Here is a 24,304-nt window from a genome sequence, read left to right on the forward strand (position 1 = left end):
TAACTTTTTTTTAAATTTATTTTTTATTTTTTACTTAGGACTTACTGCGGGCCAGATTTTGGACACTGGCGGGCCCCTGAAGTAGATATTCAAAGCGCTCATTCACTCCACATTTACACTTCGGTAGTTGTAAGCTACATTTGTAGCCACTAGAGATGCGCGGATAGGCAATTTATTTCATCCGCAACCGCGTCAGAAAGTCGTCAACCATCCGCCATCCACCCGATGTAACGTTTGATCAGAACTACACCCGCCCGCCATCCGCCCGTTGTTATATATCTAATATTAATTAAAAAAAAAAAAAAAAGGGTGAAAACTACGCGAATTGCACCTTGTGCAGACAAGATTTTTCGATCGGACACGGAGGAATTAGCGAAGTAAAAGACCACGTTGGGACAAAAAAACACAAGTCTAATGCCGTTGCTAGCGATACAAGTGGAAAACTTTCAACGTTTTTCGTCGCCCAAACAGATTCTTTGGATGTGATAAATGCCGAAGTTTTATTTACGGAGGCAATAATTGAGCATGGACTTCCAATCGCACTGGCTGATCACATGGGACAGTTAATAATGTAATGCAACCTTTAAAAATCATTACGCGGTGATCGCGATCCCAAAAATAAACTTTTCTTGCATGATAATGTCCAGAAAAATTTGCTTTATATTACTATAGAGTCCTTTTAACGAATGAGTTTGATGGTTTATCACAAACCTTAAATGAAATTCCATGGCCACCGTCCTGCTCTCTATATCAACCAGGGTGAGCCCCACCCCTTTCGTGAGCGCACTGCGAAAGCGGACGAGGCGGGGTGTCGGTGCGGTGGGCGCGGTAGTGACCCTGGACGTGCGTCGGGCCCTTCTTGCGGATCGCCTCAGCTACGGCTCCCGGTGGGGCCCTCTCGGGGGAAGGGGCCTCGGTCCCGGACCCCGGCGAGGCGTCCCTTCTCCGCTCCGTAAAAGTGTCCATCTCTTTTCTTTTTTTTTCTTCTGTTGTGGCATATGCAGCAGGTGCCTGCTCGTTTTTCGTATGTGGGTAACAACATTTAACTATGTATATATATTTCCGAATTGGTTTAACTGCCACCCGCAAAAAAAAAAAAAAAAATAAAAAAAATATCTAATTAATCCGCCCGACCCGACCCGCGAGCGGATAAAATCTTATTGTTTTTAATTTCATCCGCCCGATCCGCGGATAATCCGCGGACTCCGCGGTTGTGTCCGCAAACCGCGCATCTCTAGTAGCCACAGCTGCCCTGGTGTAGACTGCCGGAAGCGTGGCTGCCAATTAGCGCCTACGGCCCCTCCGACCGCCACCTATCATTCATTCACCAGTGTGAGCGGCACTGGGGTCAAAGGTGAAGTGGCATGTTTTGAAAGTTAATTAAATTCATTATTAATGATGACCATTATTTGCTTTGTCACCTATATGTTTTTTTTCAAATAGCTTAGCACTGTGTTTCTTAATCATTGTTGGGCCCCGAGCGCCCCCTGGAGGCCTCTCCAAAAATATCAGATTTTCAGCTGTGGTCCCTATGGGATGCACCGGTACTCAGTTGTAATTCACTTTTCCACCACCTGGGTGTAGTAAGGACAATCTCAAACAAACAGGAGAAGTCTGCAGCTAAAGTCAAGGAGAAGTTTCTTAAGCGCAGAAATTATGACTAAGTGGTGAAGTTTATTTTAGAAACCCATTTATTTTTATTTATCATGAATGTATTGTATTTAATGTGTGTAAATGTATTTTTCAAAGGTTATTTCTATCATTTGACAAGGTTGAAAAATAAGTACCGTATTTTTCGGACTATAAGTCGCAGTTTTTTTCATAGTTTGTCCGGGGGTGCGACTTATACTCAGGAGCGACTTATGTGTGAAATGATTAACACATTACCGTAAAATATCAAATAATATTATTTAGCTCATTCACGTAAGAGACTAGACGTATAAGATTTCATGGGATTTAGCGATTAGGAGTGACAGATTGTTTGGTAAACGTATAGCATGTTCTATATGTTATAGTTATTTGAATGACTCTTACCATAATATGTTACGTTAACATACCAGTTGGTTATTTATGCCTCATATAACGTACACTTATTCAGCCTGTTGTTCACTATTCTTTATTTATTTTAAATTGCCTTTCAAATGTCTATTCTTGGTGTTGGGTTTTATCAAATAAATTTCCCCCAAAAAACACCTCCAAAATGTTCTAATGAAAATTACAACTAAGATGTGCGTTACAATCAAACGGCTGGTGCGCAATAAGTACTATACTTACAGTATTAACACTTTTTAGGGGACAAAAAAGAACCAAAAAAACCCACCATAAACTATACACTCCTGCCATTTAACGTATTGGACTCAAACTGTAATTGTAACTTAATGACAAAACAACTGGTGAGAAAGAATTTGCCATCAATCCCACGTGCAATATAATAAAAGTGCAATATATTTATCTGTACAGTAATCTATTTATTTATTTATATATATTTATTTATTTTATATATATATATTATTTATACATATCTATTTATTTATACATGCACCTTATTGCTTTTTTATCCTGCACTACCATGAGCTTATGTAACGAAATTTCGTTCTTCTCTGTGCTGTAAAGTTCAAATTTGAATGACAACAAAAAGGAAGTCTAAGTCTAAGTCTAAGTGGGTGCTCGGCATTGTCCGTGGGTGCTCGGGCCCCGAAGCACCCACAGGATCGGCGCCTATGAATGGATTAATATTGGCTGGTGAATTACCGGAAAGCTATGAGGATGGTTGATGAAGTGCATGAGTAAAAGTACCACTAATAGTCACTCACACACGAGGTGTGGTAAAATTACTCTCTGCATCCCCTTGTTCCACCTCCTGAGAGGTGAGGGGAGCAGTGAGCAGCAGCGGTAGCTGCGCCCGGGAATCATTTTGGTGATTTAACCCCCAATTCCAACCCTTGATGCAGAAGTGCAAAGCAGGGAGGTAATGGGTTCCATTTTTAGTCTTTAGTATAGCACGTTCACGTTAATTTGACACTAACTCTTATTAGTTTGAGGGATTTTTGTGGAGGAAATGTTACAAACTTTGGTGTGGCGTTGCTTCCTTATTTGTGATTATTCTAAGTGTATTTTTAGATCGTACCCGTGTATTTTTAGAGTGAAAAGGGACAGTGTGTCATGATTATTATCAGCTGGATAAAAAAAAAAAAAACCAATAGCCGTATCATTTGTCCAAAATCTTAACGGCCCTCATGGACCGACCCAATTAGGAACTGGTACCAAAGAACACCGGTACTCGGTATTCCTAGTAGAGAGTGGGTCATACACTCACTGAGGTATCATTTACCCATCAGATTCCAGCTGGTGTGCACGATGGCAAACCTCGCTTCAAAATAAACCCTGTCTGAACTTTTAGTTTTAAGCAAATTACGTGCATTAAACATATTGAACAATTGTTTGTGCTTGACATTCTGGAAATAAAATGTGTTTGAGTCAAAATGTTGTGGTCTTTTTTTGAGTTGATTTACTGTGATTATTTGCAATTGATCAAAATTCAAGAGGGATAATCTTTAAAGAAATGTGTCCTTATCCAGGATTTGAACATTCATTTAATTAAACTATGAAAAATACGAGATTACATCAAATTCTAAATATGTATTCCCAAAGAGTTTCTTTTTTTTTTTTTTGGCCCAAAGCAATTTAATTAGCAACAAAAATGTGTGTCACTGAAAATTCCTATCAATGTGATAATCTGTGGTAGGCTGGAAGGGGGATTTTATTGAACTGTCAAATGTACTTCCTGCGCCTGAAGGACTGCTTCTAAATGATCGCAGGCAGGGTTACTCAAGCAAGCCGGCTCAATATCGCACATTGCTCAGCTTCTTGGCTTTAATGGATAATGAAAAATGAAAAATGATGTTGCGGAGACACTCCCACCCCTCTACGCGCCTGAACGCACCGCGACACCTGTTCTTGTCTGTGGATATGCTGTATTCGCCACCAGGGGGAGGTCATCAGCACCAGTCCGAGTAACTCATGCTTGTTTGTATACGTAGTATACGAAGGACACCTCTCCCGCAGTCAATACGATGTCTCGCTCTGTAAACTCTTATAGTCAATCCCGTCTCAAAAAGGCCTTGCGGAGACACAAAGGATTTATTAGTGCATAGAGATGAATACTTTCATTGCCGTTCGTTCGCAAGTAAGTAGGATTCTGCCGAAAAAAATAGGACAAAGGTTTGTGCCAAACTTTGTGAGGGCGTATACTTGGTGTAATGAAAAACACACAGAATTTTGATGCAGATAAGGATTTAATTCAACCTTTAGGGTGACATTTTCTGTGTGCTCAAAATACTTGTGAAGACACGCTCATATACATGTAATACATTCAGTTTTATGATAATTTTCTCACAACTGGACTCTTCAGCTTGTTCTAGAAGACAATTCGTCAGTTAATGCCCATAGACATTGGTCAGATCTAGTCTGAGACTAGCCGACCTGACCTAGACTGATCGGATATTGTCTGAGACTAGCCAAATCAGATTGTTTGGATCTAGTCAGAGACTAGCCAAATCAGATTGTTTAGATCTACTCAGAGACTAGCCAAATCAGATTGTTTAGATCTACTCAGAGACTAGCCAACCTATATTTGCCAGATCTAGTCTGAGACGAGTCAATTTAGACTGATCAGATCTAGTCTGAGATATGTTGATTTAGATTGGCCAGATCTAGTCCAAGACTAGTCGATTTAGAACGGTCAGATCTAGTCTAAGACTAGCCAACCTAGATTGGTCAGACCTAGTCTGAGATTATTCAAGTTAGATTGGTCAAATAATTGAGACATAGTATAAAACTAGGCGACCCATATTGGTAAAATCTAATCTGTCGATTTAGGTAGGTCAGATCAAATCTGAGATTCGTTGATTTAGATTGGTTAGATCTTGTCTGAGACTAGTCGATATAGATTGGTCAGTACTAGTCAGAGACTAATCGACTAAATTGATCTGATGACTAGTTGACTAGTGTCATAGACAATTTAAGTCTATGAACATGAACTGATGAACCTTGCAAAAAATATATAAATATAACAGCAAAACCAACTGTTTTGAACTGGGTTTTTAATTGGTTTGCTGTCAGTTTTTACATTGTATTTGGAGTGCAATATACAAATGTATTCTGTTTATAAAATGTTCCTAGTCGATTGAGACTGGTCGGATCTAGTCTGAGACTAGTTGATTTAGATTGGTCAGATCTAGTCCCAGACTAGCCGATTTTTATAGGTCAGATCTAGTCTGAGACTAGTCAACTTAGATTGGTCAGATCTAATCTGAGACAGGTCAATTTAGCTCGGTCAGAGCTCGTCTGAGTCTAGTCGATTTAGATTTGTCGGATCTAGTCTCAGACTAGCCGTCTTAGATCCGTCAGATCTAGTTGATTTAGATCCGTCAGATCTAATCTGAGACTAATCAACCTAGATCGATCTAATCTAGTCTGAGACTAGTCAACCTATATTGATCAAATCTAGTCTTGGACTAGTCAATTTAGATTGGTCGGATCTAACTGGTTTAGTCTAAGGCTAGTCAACCTAGATTGGTCAACTGTAGTCTGAGATTATTCAAATTAGATTAGTCAGATCTATGAGATCTAGTATAAAACTAGGCGACCCATATTGGTAAAATCTAATCTGAGAATAGTTGATTTAGGTTGGTCAGATCATATCTGAGATTAGTTGATTTAGATTGGTTGGATCTAGTTTGAGACTAGTCGATATAAATTGGTCAGATCTATGAGACATAGTATAAAACTAGGTGACCCATAATGGTAAAATATAATCTGTCGATTTAGGTTGGTCAGATCACATCTGAGATTAGTTGATTTAGATTGGTTAGATCTTGTCTGAGACTAGCCGATATAGATTGGTCAAAACTAGTAGGAGACTAATCGACTAAATTTATCTGATGACTAGTTGACTAGTGTCATAGACAATTTAAGTCTGAGCATGAACTGATGAACCTTGCACAAAATATATACATATAACCGCAAAACCAACTGTTGAACTGGGTTTTTAATTGGTTTGCTGTCATTGCTTTTACATTCTATTTGGAGTACAATATACAAATGTATTCTGTTTATAAAATATTCCTAGTCAACTTAGATTGGTCAGATCTAGCCTGAGACTAGTTGATTTAGATTGGTCAGATCTTGTCTGAGACTAGCCGACTTAGATTGGTCAGATCTAGTCTGAGACAGGTCAATTTAGATCGGTCAGAGCTCGTCTGAGTCTAGTCGATTTATACTGGCCGGATCTAGTCTCAGACTAGCCGATTTAGATCCGTCAGATCTAGTCTGAGACTAGTCGACCTAGATTGGTCAGATCTAGTCTGAGACTAATCAACCTAGATCGATCCAATCTAGTCTGAAACTAGTCAACCTCGATTGACCAAATCTAGTCTTAGACTAGTCAATTTAGATTAGTCAGATCTAACTGGTTTAGTCTAAGACTAGCCAACCTAGATTGGTCAACTATAGTATATAATCTGAGACTATTCAAGTTAGATTAGTCAAATCTATGAGATCTAGTATAAAACTAGGCGACCCATATTGGTAAAATTTAATCGGAGAATAGTCGATTTAGGTTGGTCAGATCAAATCTGAGATTAGTTGATTAAGATTGGTTGGCTCTAGTTTGAGACTAGTCGGTATAGATTGGCCAGAACTAGTCGGAGACTAATCGACTAAATTGATCTGATGACTAATTGATTAGTGTCATAGACAATCTCAGTCTATGAGTATGAACTGACAAAGTCTGCTTGGATGACAAACTTCTTCTAAGACAAACCAAACAGTCCAGTTGCGATCAATTGAATGCCCTCAGATTACAACGACCTGGATGAATGAGAACATCCATAGACATGTTTTATAATCATTGATACAAATGGTTAAGGACTTATGGACAATTAGTTGCCAAATCTCGCCTCTTTTGCTCGATGGCAGCCATATTTTTCACCCAATCTTTCTCAAATTCTACACTTTTGTGCATGTCAGTCTCCTACAGGCGTGTAGCAAACTTTGCGTTGATTAGGTAAAAACACTTTTAAGTTACAGGGTGTGATTTGTTGAGCTGTGTGAGAAATTTCAAGTCAATCTCACTTATTGGGGTGCAGGAGTAGAAGTGTAACATCATGAGGCGCTAAGACTACATTGTCAGTGGTTTTGGTGTTCATGACCATGCTCATGTGAAAGTACCTCGCACAAAATATATAAATATAGCCGCAAAACCCAACTGTGTTGAACTGGGTTTTTAATTGGTTTGCTGTCATTGTTTTTACATTCTATTTGGAGTACAATATAACAATTTATTCTGTGTATAAAATATTCCTATTAATCAATGTTATAATATTTATTCTACACATTCTTACATTAGTAAAACGGAGGCTTCTCGGAGGGTGAGATAACTCCTGGAACCATAATGAAAGATAAAAAAATGCTTAGTTTTGAAACTATTAAAAGGACATATATATTAGAAAACCAAGACTTCTATCGATATTTGCAGTTACGGCATTTTGTTAAAATGAAGGTGAAAAGCGTCACAAAGACGAATATATGTTTGATTGAACTGTATATATAAAAGCCTACAATTCAGACGTTATTGATAGAACTGTTTCATGCTTGTATAAGGGTCTGTTGAATATGAAATCATATCCACCTTCATATATTAAAACAAAATAGAAGAAGGAAGGAGGGATACATATATCTGAGGAAGAATGGACAATAATATGGAAATATCAATGCACTTGTACCAGCTCACCCAAGTGGAGGGAGTTTGGCTAGAAAAGTTTGATCAGATTTTTTATTACACCTTCTCAGAAGTCTCACTATGATAACAACTCCCCTGCCTGCTGGAGAAATTGTGGGAATTCAAATGCAAATCACTACCATGTTTTCTGGGACTGCTCCACCATAAAGGACTATTGGAAAGAGATACACCAAGCTCTACAGGATATTTTCAAACGTGAAATACCCCTCGAAAGTAAAACTTTGTTTTTTGGACATGTACCTCAGGACTGGCTGAAGAAAGATAAACACTTAATGAATATCCTACCGGTGACTTGTAAAAAGACCATTAATAGGAAATGGATATCCCAGGAGAGCCCAACTTTGAAGCAATGAATGGAAACAACAATGGACATATATAAAATGGAGAAGATAACCGCCTTTATTAATTATAAATTGGAGAAATTTACTTCATACTGGGAAAATTGGGCCAACTATGTCACGCCCCATAAACCTGACTTTAAATTTTCCGAATTAGTGATTGTATTGCAAAAAGAAAAAGAAAAAAAGGGATTACTCCCTATATGTGTATATATGTATGTATGTATATATAAATATATATATATATATATATATATATACTAGAGATGCGCGGTTTGCGGACACAACCGCGGAGTCCGCGGATTATCCGCGGATCGGGCGGATGAAATTAAAAACAATAAGATTTTATCCGCTCGCGGGTCGGGTCGGGCGGATTAATTAGATATTTTTTTTATTTTTTTATTTTTTTTGCGGGTGGCAGTTAAACCAATTCGGAAATATATATACATAGTTAAATGTTGTTACCCACATACGAAAAACGAGCAGGCACCTGCTGCATATGCCACAACAGAAGAAAAAAAAAAAAAAGAGATGGACACTTTTACGGAGCGGAGAAGGGACGCCTCGCCGGGGTCCGGGACCGAGGCCCCTTCCCCCGAGAGGGCCCCACCGGGAGCCGTAGCTGAGGCGATCCGCGAGAAGGGCCCGACGCACGTCCAGGGTCACTACCGCGCCCACCGCACCGACACCCCGCCTCGTCCGCTTTCGCAGTGCGCTCACGAAAGGGGTGGGGCTCACCCTGGTTGATATAGAGAGCAGGACGGTGGCCATGGAATTTCATTTAAGGTTTGTGATAAACCATCAAACTCATTCGTTAAAAGGACTCTATAGTAATATAAAGCAAATTTTTCTGGACATTATCATGCAAGAAAAGTTTATTTTTGGGATCGCGATCACCGCGTAATGATTTTTAAAGGTTGCATTACATTATTAACTGTCCCATGTGATCAGCCAGTGCGATTGGAAGTCCATGCTCAATTATTGCCTCCGTAAATAAAACTTCGGCATTTATCACATCCAAAGAATCTGTTTGGGCGACGAAAAACGTTGAAAGTTTTCCACTTGTATCGCTAGCAACGGCATTAGACTTGTGTTTTTTTGTCCCAACGTGGTCTTTTACATCGCTAATTCCTCCGTGTCCGATCGAAAAATCTTGTCTGCGCAAGGTGCAATTCGCGTAGTTTTCACCCTTTTTTTTTTTTTTTTAATTAATATTAGATATATAACAACGGGCGGATGGCGGGCGGGTGCAGTTCTGATCAAACGTTACATCGGGTGGATGGCGGATGGTTGACGACTTTCTGACGCGGTTGCGGATGAAATAAATTGCCTATCCGCGCATCTCTAATATATACATATATATATGTATATATATACATATATATATGTATATATATACATATATATACATATATATATACATATATATATATATATATATATATATATATATATATATATATATATATATATATATATATATATCTGTTTATATTCTATTTTATTTCTGATTACTATTATTATTAATGTATTATTTATTTTTATTTTTATTTTTTTTTCTTTGTTTATTGATGTATTTGTAGATATTACTTTGTTTTTTTGGTTGTTTCTTTCTTTTTTGGGGGGGCGGTGAGGGGTATGGGTGGGATATAAACAAAAATATCTTGACATTTAGGGCAGACAATAGATATATTATTTATGTGAATATGATGTAATGGATAGGAATGTCTGATGCTGGATGTCAATAAAAAAAAAAAAAAAAAGAATGGCCAAAGGTATAGATGTGTGTGGTTTGAGGAAACGGCAGGCTGTCTTCTTCTAATGGATTTATTACAATCTTTGCACGCGGAGTAATGTTTGCTGTGGTCTATAACGGCACACAAATGCAGCGAATATTACATACACATAATGTGTCATGAGATGTGCAAATATACATTAAAGGACATAAGTAAAGGAACAATTAAATGAGCTGAAATATACCTACAAACAAAGCATAATGATACAATATGTACATACGGCTAGACCAGTAGTTCTTAACCTGGGTTCGATCGAACCCTAGGGGTTCGGTGAGTTGGGCTCAGGGGTTCGGCGGAGGTCAAAACACACCCGAATCATTGTGTAAATAAAAACTTCTCCCTATCGGCGTATTACGGATACGGTAACAGCAGAAGTCACACTGATTTGCAGGTGTGTAATTTGTTGTGAGTTTATGTGTGTTGGTTTTGTTCTTTGAACAAGGTGATGTTCATGCACGGTTCATTTTGTGCACCAGTAATAAAACATGGTAACACTTTAGTATGGGGAACATATTCACCATTAATTAGTTGCTTATTAACATGCAAATTAGTAACATATTGGCTCTTAACTAGTCATTATTAAGTACTTATTAACAGTGTTGGGTTAGTTACTGAAAACCAGTAACTAGTTACAGTTACTAGTTACTTTATTTCAAAAGTAACTCAGTTACTAACTCAGTTACTTACACCAAAAAGCAATGCGTTACTGTGAAAAGTAACTATTTAGTTACTTCTTTTTTTCTTCTTTTTTTTTTTAAAGCTCCCATTAATGCCCTTTTTGCCTTCATTTCAGTACTGTTATTGCACTGGAGAATAATACAATCTGTTGATCAACTTGACATACATTTTTATTTTCCTTTTAACATAATGAATGAAAAACAGTGCAACATAAAAAGGCATTCCTCCTTTCTTTAAACTTGGACCAATGACCATTAATAAAAAACAAGTTTAAGTGCAACATAAGAAGAAACATCATCTTCCTTGAAACATAGGTAGTGAAATAAAGGCTGACATCTGGAGTGATGCTGCTGTCTTCCACACTTGGAGCCATGGATTGTAGAATCCTTGTTTTCAGTGGCAGGATCATTGACACAGATGGTGAAGTTTCAGTGCTCAGTAGAGATGGAACACTTTTAAGCACCTGGAGGACCTCATCTGCCACTCTCACATCATCATCAGACAGGGTGACATTTGTCTTCAGGGTGTTGTGGGTCAATGCAGAGTATATAGCTGCCTGCTGCTCCAACATATCATAAGTGGAGTTCCACCTCGTTGGGACATCATGTATGAGCAGGCAGCTTTAGCATTTCTTGCTTTGTCTTAAGCACATGAGCAGCTGTTGTGCTTGGGTGGAAGTAAGAAACCTTCCTGATCCTCCCAAAGAGGCGCTCCATCCTATTGACTGAGATTCCCTTCTGTGATGCCAAATTCACTACATGTGCAAAGCACCTATCTGTGGTCCCAGTGCTGCCTCATTCTCTGTAATTATTTGATTTTTGGCATTATCACGTGTGACTGGGATATCTTTATCTTCCATTCCTCCACTGCTTGTGTCAGCACCTGCGCAAGGTGACTCTCGTAGAGGGGGCGTGTCTTCTCATCTCCCAGTCTGCTGTGATGAAGTGAGGGCTTATAGTTCCGCTGGACGTCCACCCGTCTGTCATGAGCGCAACAGCTGATGCTCGGGATAGTTCATCCACAACTTTTTTCTTCTCCTGCTCATAAGGATCTGGCACAATCTTATTGCTGAAGTGGGTGCGCGACGGGATGTCGTAACGTGGTTCAAGCACGTTCAGCATGTGTTTAAAACCCTAGTTTTGCACAACCGAGTCTGCACTTATAAACACACCGATTCAATGGCGGGGGCGTTCAAGCTCCTCCGTTACTCCGCTCGCCATGACCACGCTGTGTGTGGACTGAACGTGACAACAACTTTTTTTTGTTTGTTTCATATATCAAACCGCGGATCACCTCACCCCACACACACACACATAGACCGCGCCTCTTTTCTTCTCTCCGGCTTGTGACAGAGGAAGATTCAGAAGAACGCGACACCGCAGCGCTTCTGTTTCTAGCCGATACTACATCAAAAGTAACGTAAAATAACGCAGTAACGCATCATGTAGTAACGGTAACTAAATTACTGAATAAAAAAAAATAACGCGTTAGATTACTAGTTACCGCCGAAACTAACGGCGTTACAGTACTTTGTAACGCGTTAGTCCCAACACTGCTTATTAATGCCTTATTCGGCATGGCCTTATTATAACCCTAACCCTGGCCCTAACCCTAACCAAATAACTCTAAATTAAGTCTTTGTTACTTAGAATATGTTCCTCTAGTGTCCAAAAAACTCTAAATTAAGTCTTTGTTACTTAGAATATGTTCCCAACATTAAAGTGTTACCAAAAACATATACATTTGTCTTGAATGTGAAAAAAAACAACATTTTAGTTTTCACTAAAGAAGGGTTCGGTGAATGCGCATATGAAACTGGTGGGGTTCGGTACCTCCTACAAGGTTAAGAACCACTGAGCTAGACTAAATAGCATGTTAGCATCGATAAGCTTGCAGTCATGCAGTGACCAAATATACCTGATTATCACTCCACACAAGTCAATTACATCACTGATGGTGGAAACTTTACACTAGACTTCAGGCAACGTGGATCCTGTGCCTCTCCTGTCTTCCTCCAGACTCTGGGACCTCGATTTCCAAAGGAAATGCAAAATTTGCATGGTTGGGTGATGGTTTGGGGTGCCATGTCATCTTCATCGTCATCATTTTCACATACAAATATTGAAGATCTTTGATCCTTCTCAACTCTGTGGTAATATTATTTTCATAAAATACAACCAATAGTACGTTAATGTTAAATCTCACTTGTGAAAAGTAATCCCCCGATTCCTATTTTCAACAGTCCGCTCATTTGAGCAGGAAAACGCTGAACACCACCATCTTTGTTTTCTACCTGTCATCTGTCAGTTTCGGCTGCTCGCCGGCTCCTCATCAGCACTTCAAGATGGCGGCCAAATTGCTCACGTCACAGAGTGGACCGACACCAGCAGATGACATGGCACCCCAAACCATCACTGATGGTGGAAACTTTACACTAGACTTCAGGCAACGTGGATCCTGTGCCTCTCCTGTCTTCCTCCAGACTCTGGGACCTCGATTTCCAAAGGAAATGCAAAATTTGCATGGTTGGGTGATGGTTTGGTGTGCCATGTCATCTGCTGGTGTCGGTCCACTCTGTTTCCTGAGATCCAGGGTCAACGCAGCCGTCTACCAGCAAGTTTTAGAGCACTTCATGCTTCCTGCTGCTGACCTGCTCTATGGAGATGGAGATTTCAAGTTCCAACAGGACTTGGCGCCTGCACACAGCGCAAAATCTACCCGTGCCTGGTTTACGGACCATGGTATTTCTGTTCTAAATTGGCCCGCCAACTCCCCTGACCTTAGCCCCATAGAAAATCTGTGGGGTATTGTGAAAAGGAAGATGCAGAATGCCAGACCCAAAAACGCAGAAGAGTTGAAGGCCACTATCAGAGCAACCTGGGCTCTCATAACACCTGAGCAGTGCCAGAAACTCATCGACTCCATGCCACGCCGCATTAACGCAGTAATTGAGGCAAAAGGAGCTCCAACCAAGTATTGAGTATTGTACATGCTCATATTTTTCATTTTCATACTTTTCAGTTGGCCAACATTTCTAAAAATCCCTTTTTTGTATTAGCCTTAAATAATATTCTAATTTTGTGACACACGGAATTTTGGATTTTCATTTGTTGCCACTTCAAATCATCAAAATTAAATGAAATAAACATTTGAATGCATCAGTCTGTGTGCAATGAATAAATATAATGTACAAGTTACACCTTTTGAATGCAATTACTGAAATAAATCAAGTTTTTCAAAATATTCTAATTTACTGGCTTTTACCTGTACATCAACAAAGCTCACCTTTGTGCATTCACGCACAGCATAAAACATTTGGTGGACAAAATGAGACAAAGGAGTGGCATAAAACACGTCTTTCTGTGGCAGCGTCGAAGAAAGTTGTGCATGTGAACAAACTACGGGGAGTTCGAGGACCGCTAAAATTACTAGGACAAAACCCAAATACTCTCATCAGTGAAGCATGTATAACAAAAACAGTGAAGGTTTATGTTATGTTTGTCCTCCTACAGAAACCATATTAATATTTTCCACTTTCACACACTCCAGAGCCGCGGGTTGCCGACCCCCGCACTCGTACAAAATTTCGTTCCATCTCACGTGTGGTCTAGTATGACAATAAAGTGCCTTGAATCCTTGAAAAGGAGCCACGTAAGAATAAAACCCCCCCTCCTAACAAAAATATGAACAACCATATGTTGTTTTATTCTCCAGGAGACACTCAAAAGACGGGAACATTTTGCACGATTTTGGGAGACGAGGCTGAAAAGTCAAAGTTGATGTCACGGCGAGTCACATCTGGCACGGCTGCATCCCGCTGAGTGCAATTTATTCGCGCGGAACTAAATTCGCCGTGCCATGCAACCTTTAAAAAAGAAAAAAAAGAGAGAAAAAAAAGGAAATGGTGAGGTTTCTCCACTTGAATCCATCTTGTTTGTTAGATTGAAAAGCCAATCATTTGCTGGCTTAGCGTTACAAAAATGAAAGGGAGTACACTTAGGAAGCACTGTCAATCAATTTCACCTGCGCCTATATTCACTCGTCTATAGTCGCCGGCCGCATGTGTAGTTGACTGAACAAAACTAGAAAAGCACTCAGACCTCTGCCAGGCCATACCTTCATATAGTAAAAAATGTTTTGAATCCAGACGGTGATCCGGATCACCCCCAAAATGTACTCACTTGCTCGTAATCCCATTTCTGACATTTCCTCATTTAAAACCCCACATAGAACTTTTTAAGTTATCATAGCAGAAAAACATAAACGCAGTGAACCCTGTCGACAGGTTTGTTTATTTTCTTTACTGCGTTTGGTATTGTTTCCTTTCCAGCGCTCTTATTTTCAGTGCTACATCCTGTTTCCCCCAGTGCTGTCTCCCACACATGTTACAGATTGCCAATCGGGCTAGAGCAGGGGTCTCAAACACGCGGCCCGCGAGACGTTATTTTGCGGCCCCCACCTTAATATGAACGTTTAATGTTAGTGCGGCCTGCGAGTTTTAAATGAATGGCGCTTGACAACGTTGTGTGCGGAGCTGAAGGATCACGGTGTGGTATAAGGTTCTCGACAATATTGAGGGCCTGCTATGATGGCACTGCCTTTAGTGTCCTCTAGAAACTGTCACCGCATCATCTTTTTCTCCGTACTAACAGCGTGCCGGCCCAGACACATGTTGTATGCAGCTACTGCAGACACACGCAAGTTATTGCACGACATACTTGAGGAACATGTCACACTGAGGGTGTTCATATTTTATTTATATTTTAACACGGTTACAAATATGCACCACACTGTGAACCCACACCAAACAAGAATGACAAACACATTTTGGGAGAACATTCGCACCTAAACACAACATAAACACAACAGAACAAATTCCCAGAATCCTTTGCAGCCCTAACTCTTCCGGGCTACAAAAACACTCCCCCCTCATTGTAAAGAGAATTCCATAGTTTAACCCCCACCACTGATATGCACATTTGTTTTAAAGTTGTCCTTGAATACTGATGTTGGAAATGACCTTTTCTTCTCTGCTCTTCATTCTCAGAAATGATGACAAACATTTTTTGTAAATTTGCTGGTAATGTTTTACTTTCAGCCTTAAACATGACACATAATGTCTGTAACTTTACTAGCTCCTGTAATTTCAATAAACCCGAATTAATAAATAATATGTTAGTGTGTTCTAAGTAATCTACTTTATGAATAATCCTTATAGCTCTTTTCTGTAGTTGATACAGAGAAAGTTGCGGTGCACAAGGAATACAATTTGAAACGTCATTATACAACTAGACATGCTGAGGAGTATGCAAAATACCAGGGAGATGAGAGAGGGAACCGGGTTGCAAATTTTAAAACCAGTCTACTGAGGCAACAAGATTTCGTCAAGAAAGCAAGCGAAAAGAGCGATGCAGCAGTCAAAGCTAGCTACATGGTGAGTGAGATGGTTGCTAGGGCGGGAAAGCCATTCAAAGAAGGTGAATTCATTAAAAAGTGCATGCTAGTTTTTTTTTAAGAAATATTTTCTTGCGGCACAGACTCACCCAGTTTCTGCATCCAGTGGCCCCCAGGTAAATTGAGTTTGAGACCCCTGGGCTAGAGCATTGTTTTGTTTCGCTTGTAACTTCCCAGTTGGACTATTTTTTTACATTAAAGTCATGTTTACCTGAACTATGCTAGCCGTCTTTTCCATTTTGGGGTTCAAGACCGACATAACATAACACAACCACTCTCTTTGTCTCTGAGGCGGGATGCTAGCATATACAGTATATACACCCACAGAGATGGTTGGTAGAGCGGCCGTGGCAGAAACTTGAAGGGTTCCAGGTTCGATCCCCGCTTCCGCCATCCTAGTCACTCTACCGTGTCCTTGGGCGAGACACTTTACCCACCTGCTCCAAGTGCCACCCACACTGGTTTAGATGTAGCTCAAAGATGTAGATAATTGGGTTTCACTATGTAAAGTGCTTTGAGTCTTTAGTAGGGTTGTACGGTATACCGGTACTAATAAAGTATGAATTAAAAACGGTAATATACTACTTATTTGATCATGATTTCTGGTTATGTTAGGCCAGCGGAGAAGGCCTTGCTGGCCCTGACGGCACATCACTGGTCAAAACACATTGGGCCCCATTCAGCAATAAGTTCCTAACTTTTCCTCTCATCTTTCTTCCTAAGTGATTTCCCAAGAGGAGTCCATTCAAATTAATGACGTGTTCTTAAACGGCCAAATTGTTCCCACCTGCTGTTCTTAAGTTGCTGAATGCCAAATGGTTAGCGCATGCGTGTCTATCATAATTTGCATATAAACATGCCCTTATTTCACCATTCTGCATATGTAAACACCCTTAATTCCGTACTTTGCATAGGTAAACACCCTTAATTCCCCATATAAGGGCACAATTCCACATCAAACACACGGAGAAAACACAAACAGATTACAGAAGAGAAATTCGCAATATCCCACTGGGGGAAATACATAATGTCAAAACGTAAGTTTAAGAAAGGGGGGACTGCTGAGGTAGCCTAAAGCGTTCAAATAAATATTCGTCACTTCGAGCAAATAGGTCTACATGGTTTTGAATAATGCGCTCCCTCCCCATGGCACGATCTGCGGCATCTTGCAGTAGCAGCTAAAGCATTGCCATTGCGTGAGTTGAGTTGCAACAAGGGGTGTGAGAGGCCTGTTGGTCTTTTAAAGAGTCACCAATCACTAAATTACCGCTCCCGGTAATTTTATATATATATATATATATATATATATATATATATATATATATATATATATATATATATATATATATATATATATATATATATATATATATATATATATATATATATATCGTTATGTATCTCTATCTATCTACCGTATTTTTCGGACTATAAGTCGCTGTTTTTTTCATAGTTTAGCCGGGGGTGCGACTTATACTCAGGAGCGACTTATGTGTGAAATTATTAACACATTACCGTAAAATATCAAATAATATTATTTAGCTCATTCACGTAAGAGACTAGACGTATAAGATTTCATGGGATTTAGCGATTAGGAGTGACAGATTGTTTGGTAAACATATAGCATGTTCTATATGTTATAGTTATTTGAATGACTCTTACCATAATATGTTACGTTGACATACCAGGCTTCATCTGGCCAGGATCTTCAGTTCTCACTGGATCGGTTCGCAGCTGAGTGTGAAGCGACTGGGATGAGACTCAGCACCTCCAAGTCCGAGTCCATAGTTCTCGCCCGGAAAAGGGTGGAGTGCCATCTCCGGGTTGGGGAGGAGATCTTCCCCCAAGTGGAGGAGTTCAAGTACCTCAGAGTCTTGTTCACGAGTGAGGGAAGAGTGGATCGTGAGATCGACAGGCGGATCGGTGCGGCGTCTTCCGTAATGCGGACTCTGTATCGATCCGTTGTGGTGAAGAAGGAGCTGAGCCGGAAGGCAAAGCTCTCGATTTACCGGTCAATCTACGTTCCCATCCTCACCTATGGTCATGAGCTTTGGGTTATGACCGAAAGGACAAGATCACGGGTACAAGCGGCCGAAATGAGTTTCCTCCGCCGGGTGGCGGGGCTCTCCCTTAGAGATAGGGTGAGAAGCTCTGTCATCCGGGGGGAGCTCAAAGTAAAGCCGCTGCTCCTCCACATCGAGAGGAGCCAGATGAGGTGGTTCGGGCATCTGGTCAGGATGTGTTTAGGGCACGTCCGAGGCCACGGGGAAGACCCAGGACACGTTGGGAAGACTATGTCTCCCGGCTGGCCTGGGAACGCCTCGGGATCCCCCGGGAAGAGCTGGACGAAGTGGCTGGGGAGAGGGAAGTCTGGGCTTTCCTGCTTAGGCTGCTGCCCCCGCGACCCGACCTCGGATAAGCGGAAGAAGATGGATGGATGGATGAACATACCAGTTGGTTATTTATGCCTCATATAACGTACACTTATTCAGCCTGTTGTTCACTATTCTTTATTTATTTTAAATTGCCTTTCAAATGTCTATTCTTGGTGTTGGCTTTTATCAAATACATTTCCCCTCAAAAATGCGACTTATACGCCAGTGCGACTTATACATGTTTTTTTTCCTTCTTTATTATGCATTTTCGGCCGATGCGACTTATACTCCGGAGCGACTTATACTCCGAAAAATACGGTATGTGTCTATCTATCGACGATATTAATGTAACATTAGACAATAGAAGTAAGGGAACATGTCACACTTAAGAACAAATAGGCCACCCTAAGAGTGCCCTGGAGCACTCGTAGATTTTGTTCTTACCTACGAACAAATCCCAGCTAAGAAAACATTAAAAACTTCGTAAGTGGGCCTTAGAACAAAATTTGTTCTTAAAAGATCGGTTGCTGAATGGGGCCCAATGTCATTAAGAGGGGCGTCACTAGCTTTTAAGGACAGGGGGGGCTTAGCCCCCAGGGGATGCACAGGATGCGAGCGAACGTTACGCGCAAGCACAAAACTTCACAAACGGCAAACAAAGACTTAGAAATTATTCATTGTTATTATTATTATTTAAAAAAAAATGCACGGCACGAAATGAAATGCTCCCCGGGACGATGGCTTTTAACCATTTTTTCTTTTTTTTTTCTTTTTATGTATTTATTCATTTTACATTTTATATTAAATGTCTTGGTTTTTCCTCCCTCTGAAAATCCTGTGAAATGCCATCCTATAATAATACAATAGCTATTAATGTAACAATACAATAAAACAAATATATTTAATGATGTTTTTTTTCATTATTTTAACAATAGGCTAATGTATATTACTTTATATAGATTCTACAAGAAGCACAAAACTTAAAAACTAAATTATTTACAATTGCACACACAAGGTTTTGTGCAGCTTCACTCATTGTAAAGGAAGATAATGTGCTTCGTACACGTGCAGGACCGCAAGCAAGGTCGCAGAGAAAATGCGGGCTGGAATTTGAGTGATGTGGGCATTTTCTATATGAACAAGTGGAATGGATTGGATACCGACGCACTAAAGGGGCTCTCTACCTTACGCTACGAAGTGAGGGGAAACAGTGAATAATATTTATTTTATTATCTTCGACCCAACTCTCTCGTTTGAATCACACATTAAGAGTGTTACGAAAACGGCCTTCTTTCATCTCCGTAATATCGCTAAAATTCGTTCTATTTTATCCACTAGCGACGCTGAGATCATTATTCATGCGTTCGTTACGTCTCGTCTCGACTACTGTAACGTATTATTTTCGGGTCTCCCTATGTCTAGCATTAAAAAATTACAGTTGGTACAAAATGCGGCTGCTAGACTTTTGACAAGAACAAGAAAGTTTGATCATATTACGCCTATACTGGCTCACCTGCACTGGCTTCCTGTGCACTTAAGATGTGACTTTAAGGTTTTACTACTTAGGTATAAAATACTACACGGTCTAGCTCCGTCCTATCTTGTCGATTGCATTGTACCATATGTCCCGGCAAGAAATCTGCGTTCAAAGAACTCCGGCTTATTAGTGATTCCCAGAGCCCAAAAAAAGTCTGCGGGCTATAGAGCGTTTTCTATTCGGGCTCCAGTACTATGGAATGCCCTCCCGGTAACAATTAGAGATGCTACCTCAGTAGAAGCATTTAAGTCCCATCTTAAAACTCATTTGTATACTCTAGCCTTTAAATAGCCCCCCTGTTAGACCAGTTGATCTGCCGTTTCTTTTCTTTTCTCCTCTGCTCCCCTTTTCCTTGAGGGGGGGGGGCACAGGTCCGGTGGCCATGGATGAAGTGCTGGCTGTCCAGAGTCGGGACCCGGGGTGGACCGCTCGCCTGTGCATCGGCTGGGAACATCTCTGCGCTGCTGACCCGTCTCCGCTCGGGATGGTGTCCTGCTGGCCCCACTATGGACTGGACTCTTACTATTATGTTGGATCCACTATGGACTGGACTCTCACAATATTATGTCAGACCCACTCGACATCCATTGCTTTCGGTCTCCCCTAGAGGGGGGGGGTTACCCACATATGCGGTCCTCTCCAAGGTTTCTCATAGTCATTCACATCGACGTCCCACTGGGGTGAGTTTTTCCTTGCCCGTATGTGGGCTTTGTACCGAGGATGTCGTTGTGGCTTGTGCAGCCCTTTGAGACACTTGTGATTTAGGGCTATATAAATAAAGATTGATTGATTGATTGATTGAATAACAGGTTATATGATTATTTATTTAAACTCATATTCGGGCCACTTTATAATGACTATGTATTTGTAAAAAAAAAACAAAAAAACACTAAATTATTTAGGGGGGCTTAAGAATATTTTAGGGGGCCTTGAGCCCCCCTAAAATATGCCTAACAACGCCAATGGTCATTAACAGCTGTGGCTGTAGGCAACCTAATGATGTTGTTTTTTTTAACTCCACAACATGGCAGGAGCAGCTTTATCTATCTCTGTGCGAGCTTTAAAATATTGCATTGTTTTTCTTTATTTTTATTTTATTTTGCAGTGCAGAGCACATTTAGCCCTTATCGCTATAACTTTTGTCTATCCACTCAGCTGGTAATTGAGCGGAGCGAATAATAACCTCTTGAACATATTGCCTCGACAAACGCAGCGTGAGGGGGTGGGGGGGGGGAGTCCGGGCAGCGTTCTGTGCTTATGTTTTTCTGCATCGAGTTCGCCTGCAGCCAGGGCACTAAAGTTAACAACATGAGGGCTGGGGGGGTTTTTGCCCTCCACAACATGAGATGGACATTATGGAGCTTTTACTGCAAACCATGTTGATGTATCTGTCCACTTTTATGAACTATTGATTTTATTTGAAGAATCAAAGCAGGAGTGTGTGCGCACACACACACACACACACACACACACACACACACACACACACACACACACACACACACACACACACACACACACACACACACACACACACACACACACACACACACACACACACACACACAAGCTCACTGAGCAGCGCCACTCTTCTGTATTAAGCGGAAAGTAAAGAGATTACTTGTCCGCAAATTGACTTTCTCCGGCAGACAGAAAGCGGGCGGCAGGTCGAGGAAATCAGGTTTGGTCTACCTTAACGATGTCTTCGTTGGACGACTTGCACTGCACGAAGGCCGAGACGTCCGTGACCGCGCCGTTCATCTCTATGGAGACCATCTTGACGGGGATGGCCACCGTGCGGCCCGTCAGGATGGCCGTGTTGATTATCTCCGTGTCCTGCGGGAGAAGGCACACATTAAAAAAAAGGACATTTTCCACCAGGTTTCGTCAGCGTTAATTACACATGTCCGTATTAGGTAAAAAAAAAAAAAAAAAAAGACATCAGACCTCCCAAGTGACGTTTTAGCGGGAGGCGCCTTGCAACGGATTACATCAACTATACTTCAAATGCAGTTTTTGCTCCTTTTCAAGGATGAAAAGGCTTGAATTCAAAGAACAATCAAACTGTGGTCTTTAATGAGTGACAGCAGGCTTGTGTCTCAATCCCAACTGAAGGCTCAAATCGTCAAAAAGAAACTAAAGGTCAAGGCCAACAAAACTAATATGGACAAAATGTAATCCTGATAACTTAATTGAAATAGTGATATTCATGTAGAAAAGCACTTTTCTGAGCATTGTCTGTTAAAGAAATATTAATTGTGTTTTGTTTTTCAAATAAAACAATTTTTTTATTAGGGATGTCCGATAATGGCTTTTTGCCGATATCCGATATTCCGATATTGTCCAACTCTTTAATTACCGATATCAACCGATGACTTTAAGGTTTTACTACTTACGTATAAAATACTACACGGTCTAGCTCCGTCCTATCTTGTCGATTGCATTGTACCATATGTCCCGGCAAGAAATCTGCGTTCAAAGAACTCCGACCATAATAATGTGACCTCGGACTATGTTAAGGTAACGTGCGGAGTTCCTCAGGGTTCGGTTCTTGGCCCTGCACTCTTTAGTATTTACATGCTGCCGCTAGGCGACATCATACGCAAATACGGTGTTAGCTTTCATTGTTATGCTGATGACACCCAACTCTACATGCCCCTAAAGCTGACCAACACGCCGGATTGTAGTCAGCTGGAGGCGTGTCTTAATGAAATTAAACAATGGATGTCCGCTAACTTCTTGCAACTCAACGCCAAGAAAACGGAAATGCTGATTATCGGTCCTGCTAAACACCGACATTTATTTAATAATACCACCTTAACATTTGACAACCAAACAATTACACAAGGCGAATCAGTAAAGAATCTGGGTATTATCTTCGACCCAACTCTCTCGTTTGAGTCACACATTAAGAGTGTTACTAAAACGGCCTTCTTTCATCTCCGTAATATCGCTAAAATTTGTTCTATTTTATCCACTAGCGACACTGAGATCATTATTCATGCGTTCGTTACGTCTCGTCTCGACTATTGTAACGTATTATTTTCGGGGCTCCCTATGTCTAGCATTAAAAGATTACAGTTGGTACAAAATGCGGCTGCTAGACTTTTGACAAGAACAAGAAAGTTTGATCATATTACGCCTATACTGGCTCACCTGCACTGGCTTCCTGTGCACTTAAGATGTGACTTTAAGGTTTTACTACTTACGTATAAAATACTACACGGTCTAGCTCCGTCCTATCTTGTCGATTGCATTGTACCATATGTCCCGGCAAGAAGTCTGCGTTCAAAGAACTCCGGCTTATTAGTGATTCCCAGAGCCCAAAAAAAGTCTGCGGGCTATAGAGCGTTTTCTATTCGGGCTCCAGTACTATGGAATGCCCTCCCGGTAACAATTAGAGATGCTACCTCAGTAGAAGCATTTAAGTCCCATCTTAAAACTCATTTGTATACTCTAGCCTTTAAATAGCCCCCCTGTTAGACCAGTTGATCTGCCGTTTCTTTTCTTTTCTCCTCTGCTCCCCTTTTCCTTGAGGGGGGGGGGGGGGGGGGGCACAGGTCCGGTGGCCATGGATGAAGTGCTGGCTGTCCAGAGTCGGGACCCGGGGTGGACCGCTCGCCTGTGCATCGGCAGGGAACATCTCTGCGCTGCTGACCCGTCTCCGCTCGGGATGGTGTCCTGCTGGCCCCACTATGGACTGGACTCTTACTATTATGTTGGATCCACTATGGACTGGACTCTCACAATATTATGTCAGACCCACTCGACATCCATTGCTTTCGGTCTCCCCTAGAGGGGGGGGGGGTTACCCACATATGCGGTCCTCTCCAAGGTTTCTCATAGTCATTCACATCGACGTCCCACTGGGGTGAGTTTTTCCTTGCCCGTATGTGGGCTTTGTACCGAGGATGTCGTTGTGGCTTGTGCAGCCCTTTGAGACACTTGTGATTTAGGGCTATATAAATAAAGATTGATTGAGATTGATTGATTGATATATGCAGTCGTGGAATTAACACATTATTATGCCTAATTTGGGTAATTTGGACAGCCAGGTATGGTGAAGATAAGGTACTTTTTAAAAAAATTAATAAAATAAGATAAATAAATTAAAAACATTTTCTTGAAATAAAAAAGAAAGTAAAACAATATAAAAACAGTTACATAGAAACTAGTAATGAATGAAAATGAGTAAAATTAACTGTTAAAGGTTAGTACTATTAGTGGACCAGCAGCACGCACAATCACGTGTGCTTACGGACTGTATCCCTTGCAGACTGTATTGATATATATTGATATATAATGTAGGAACCAGAACATTAATA

General features: G+C 40.7%; 1 protein-coding gene across 2 annotated transcripts in view; it reads right to left on the reverse strand.

The window, feature by feature from the left end:
- Positions 1-24,304, reverse strand: part of tmem132e (transmembrane protein 132E) — a 1,169,142-nt gene that overhangs the window by 94,247 nt on the left and 1,050,591 nt on the right. For both annotated transcript variants that reach the window (XM_061962728.2, XM_061962727.2), the window contains exon 5: positions 21,672-21,815. In XM_061962728.2, coding sequence (XP_061818712.2) covers positions 21,672-21,815 — 144 coding nt within the window. The remainder of the gene's footprint in view (positions 1-21,671; positions 21,816-24,304) is intronic.

This window comes from Nerophis lumbriciformis, linkage group LG09 (assembly GCF_033978685.3).
Source record: "Nerophis lumbriciformis linkage group LG09, RoL_Nlum_v2.1, whole genome shotgun sequence".
Taxonomy (NCBI): domain Eukaryota; kingdom Metazoa; phylum Chordata; class Actinopteri; order Syngnathiformes; family Syngnathidae; genus Nerophis; species Nerophis lumbriciformis.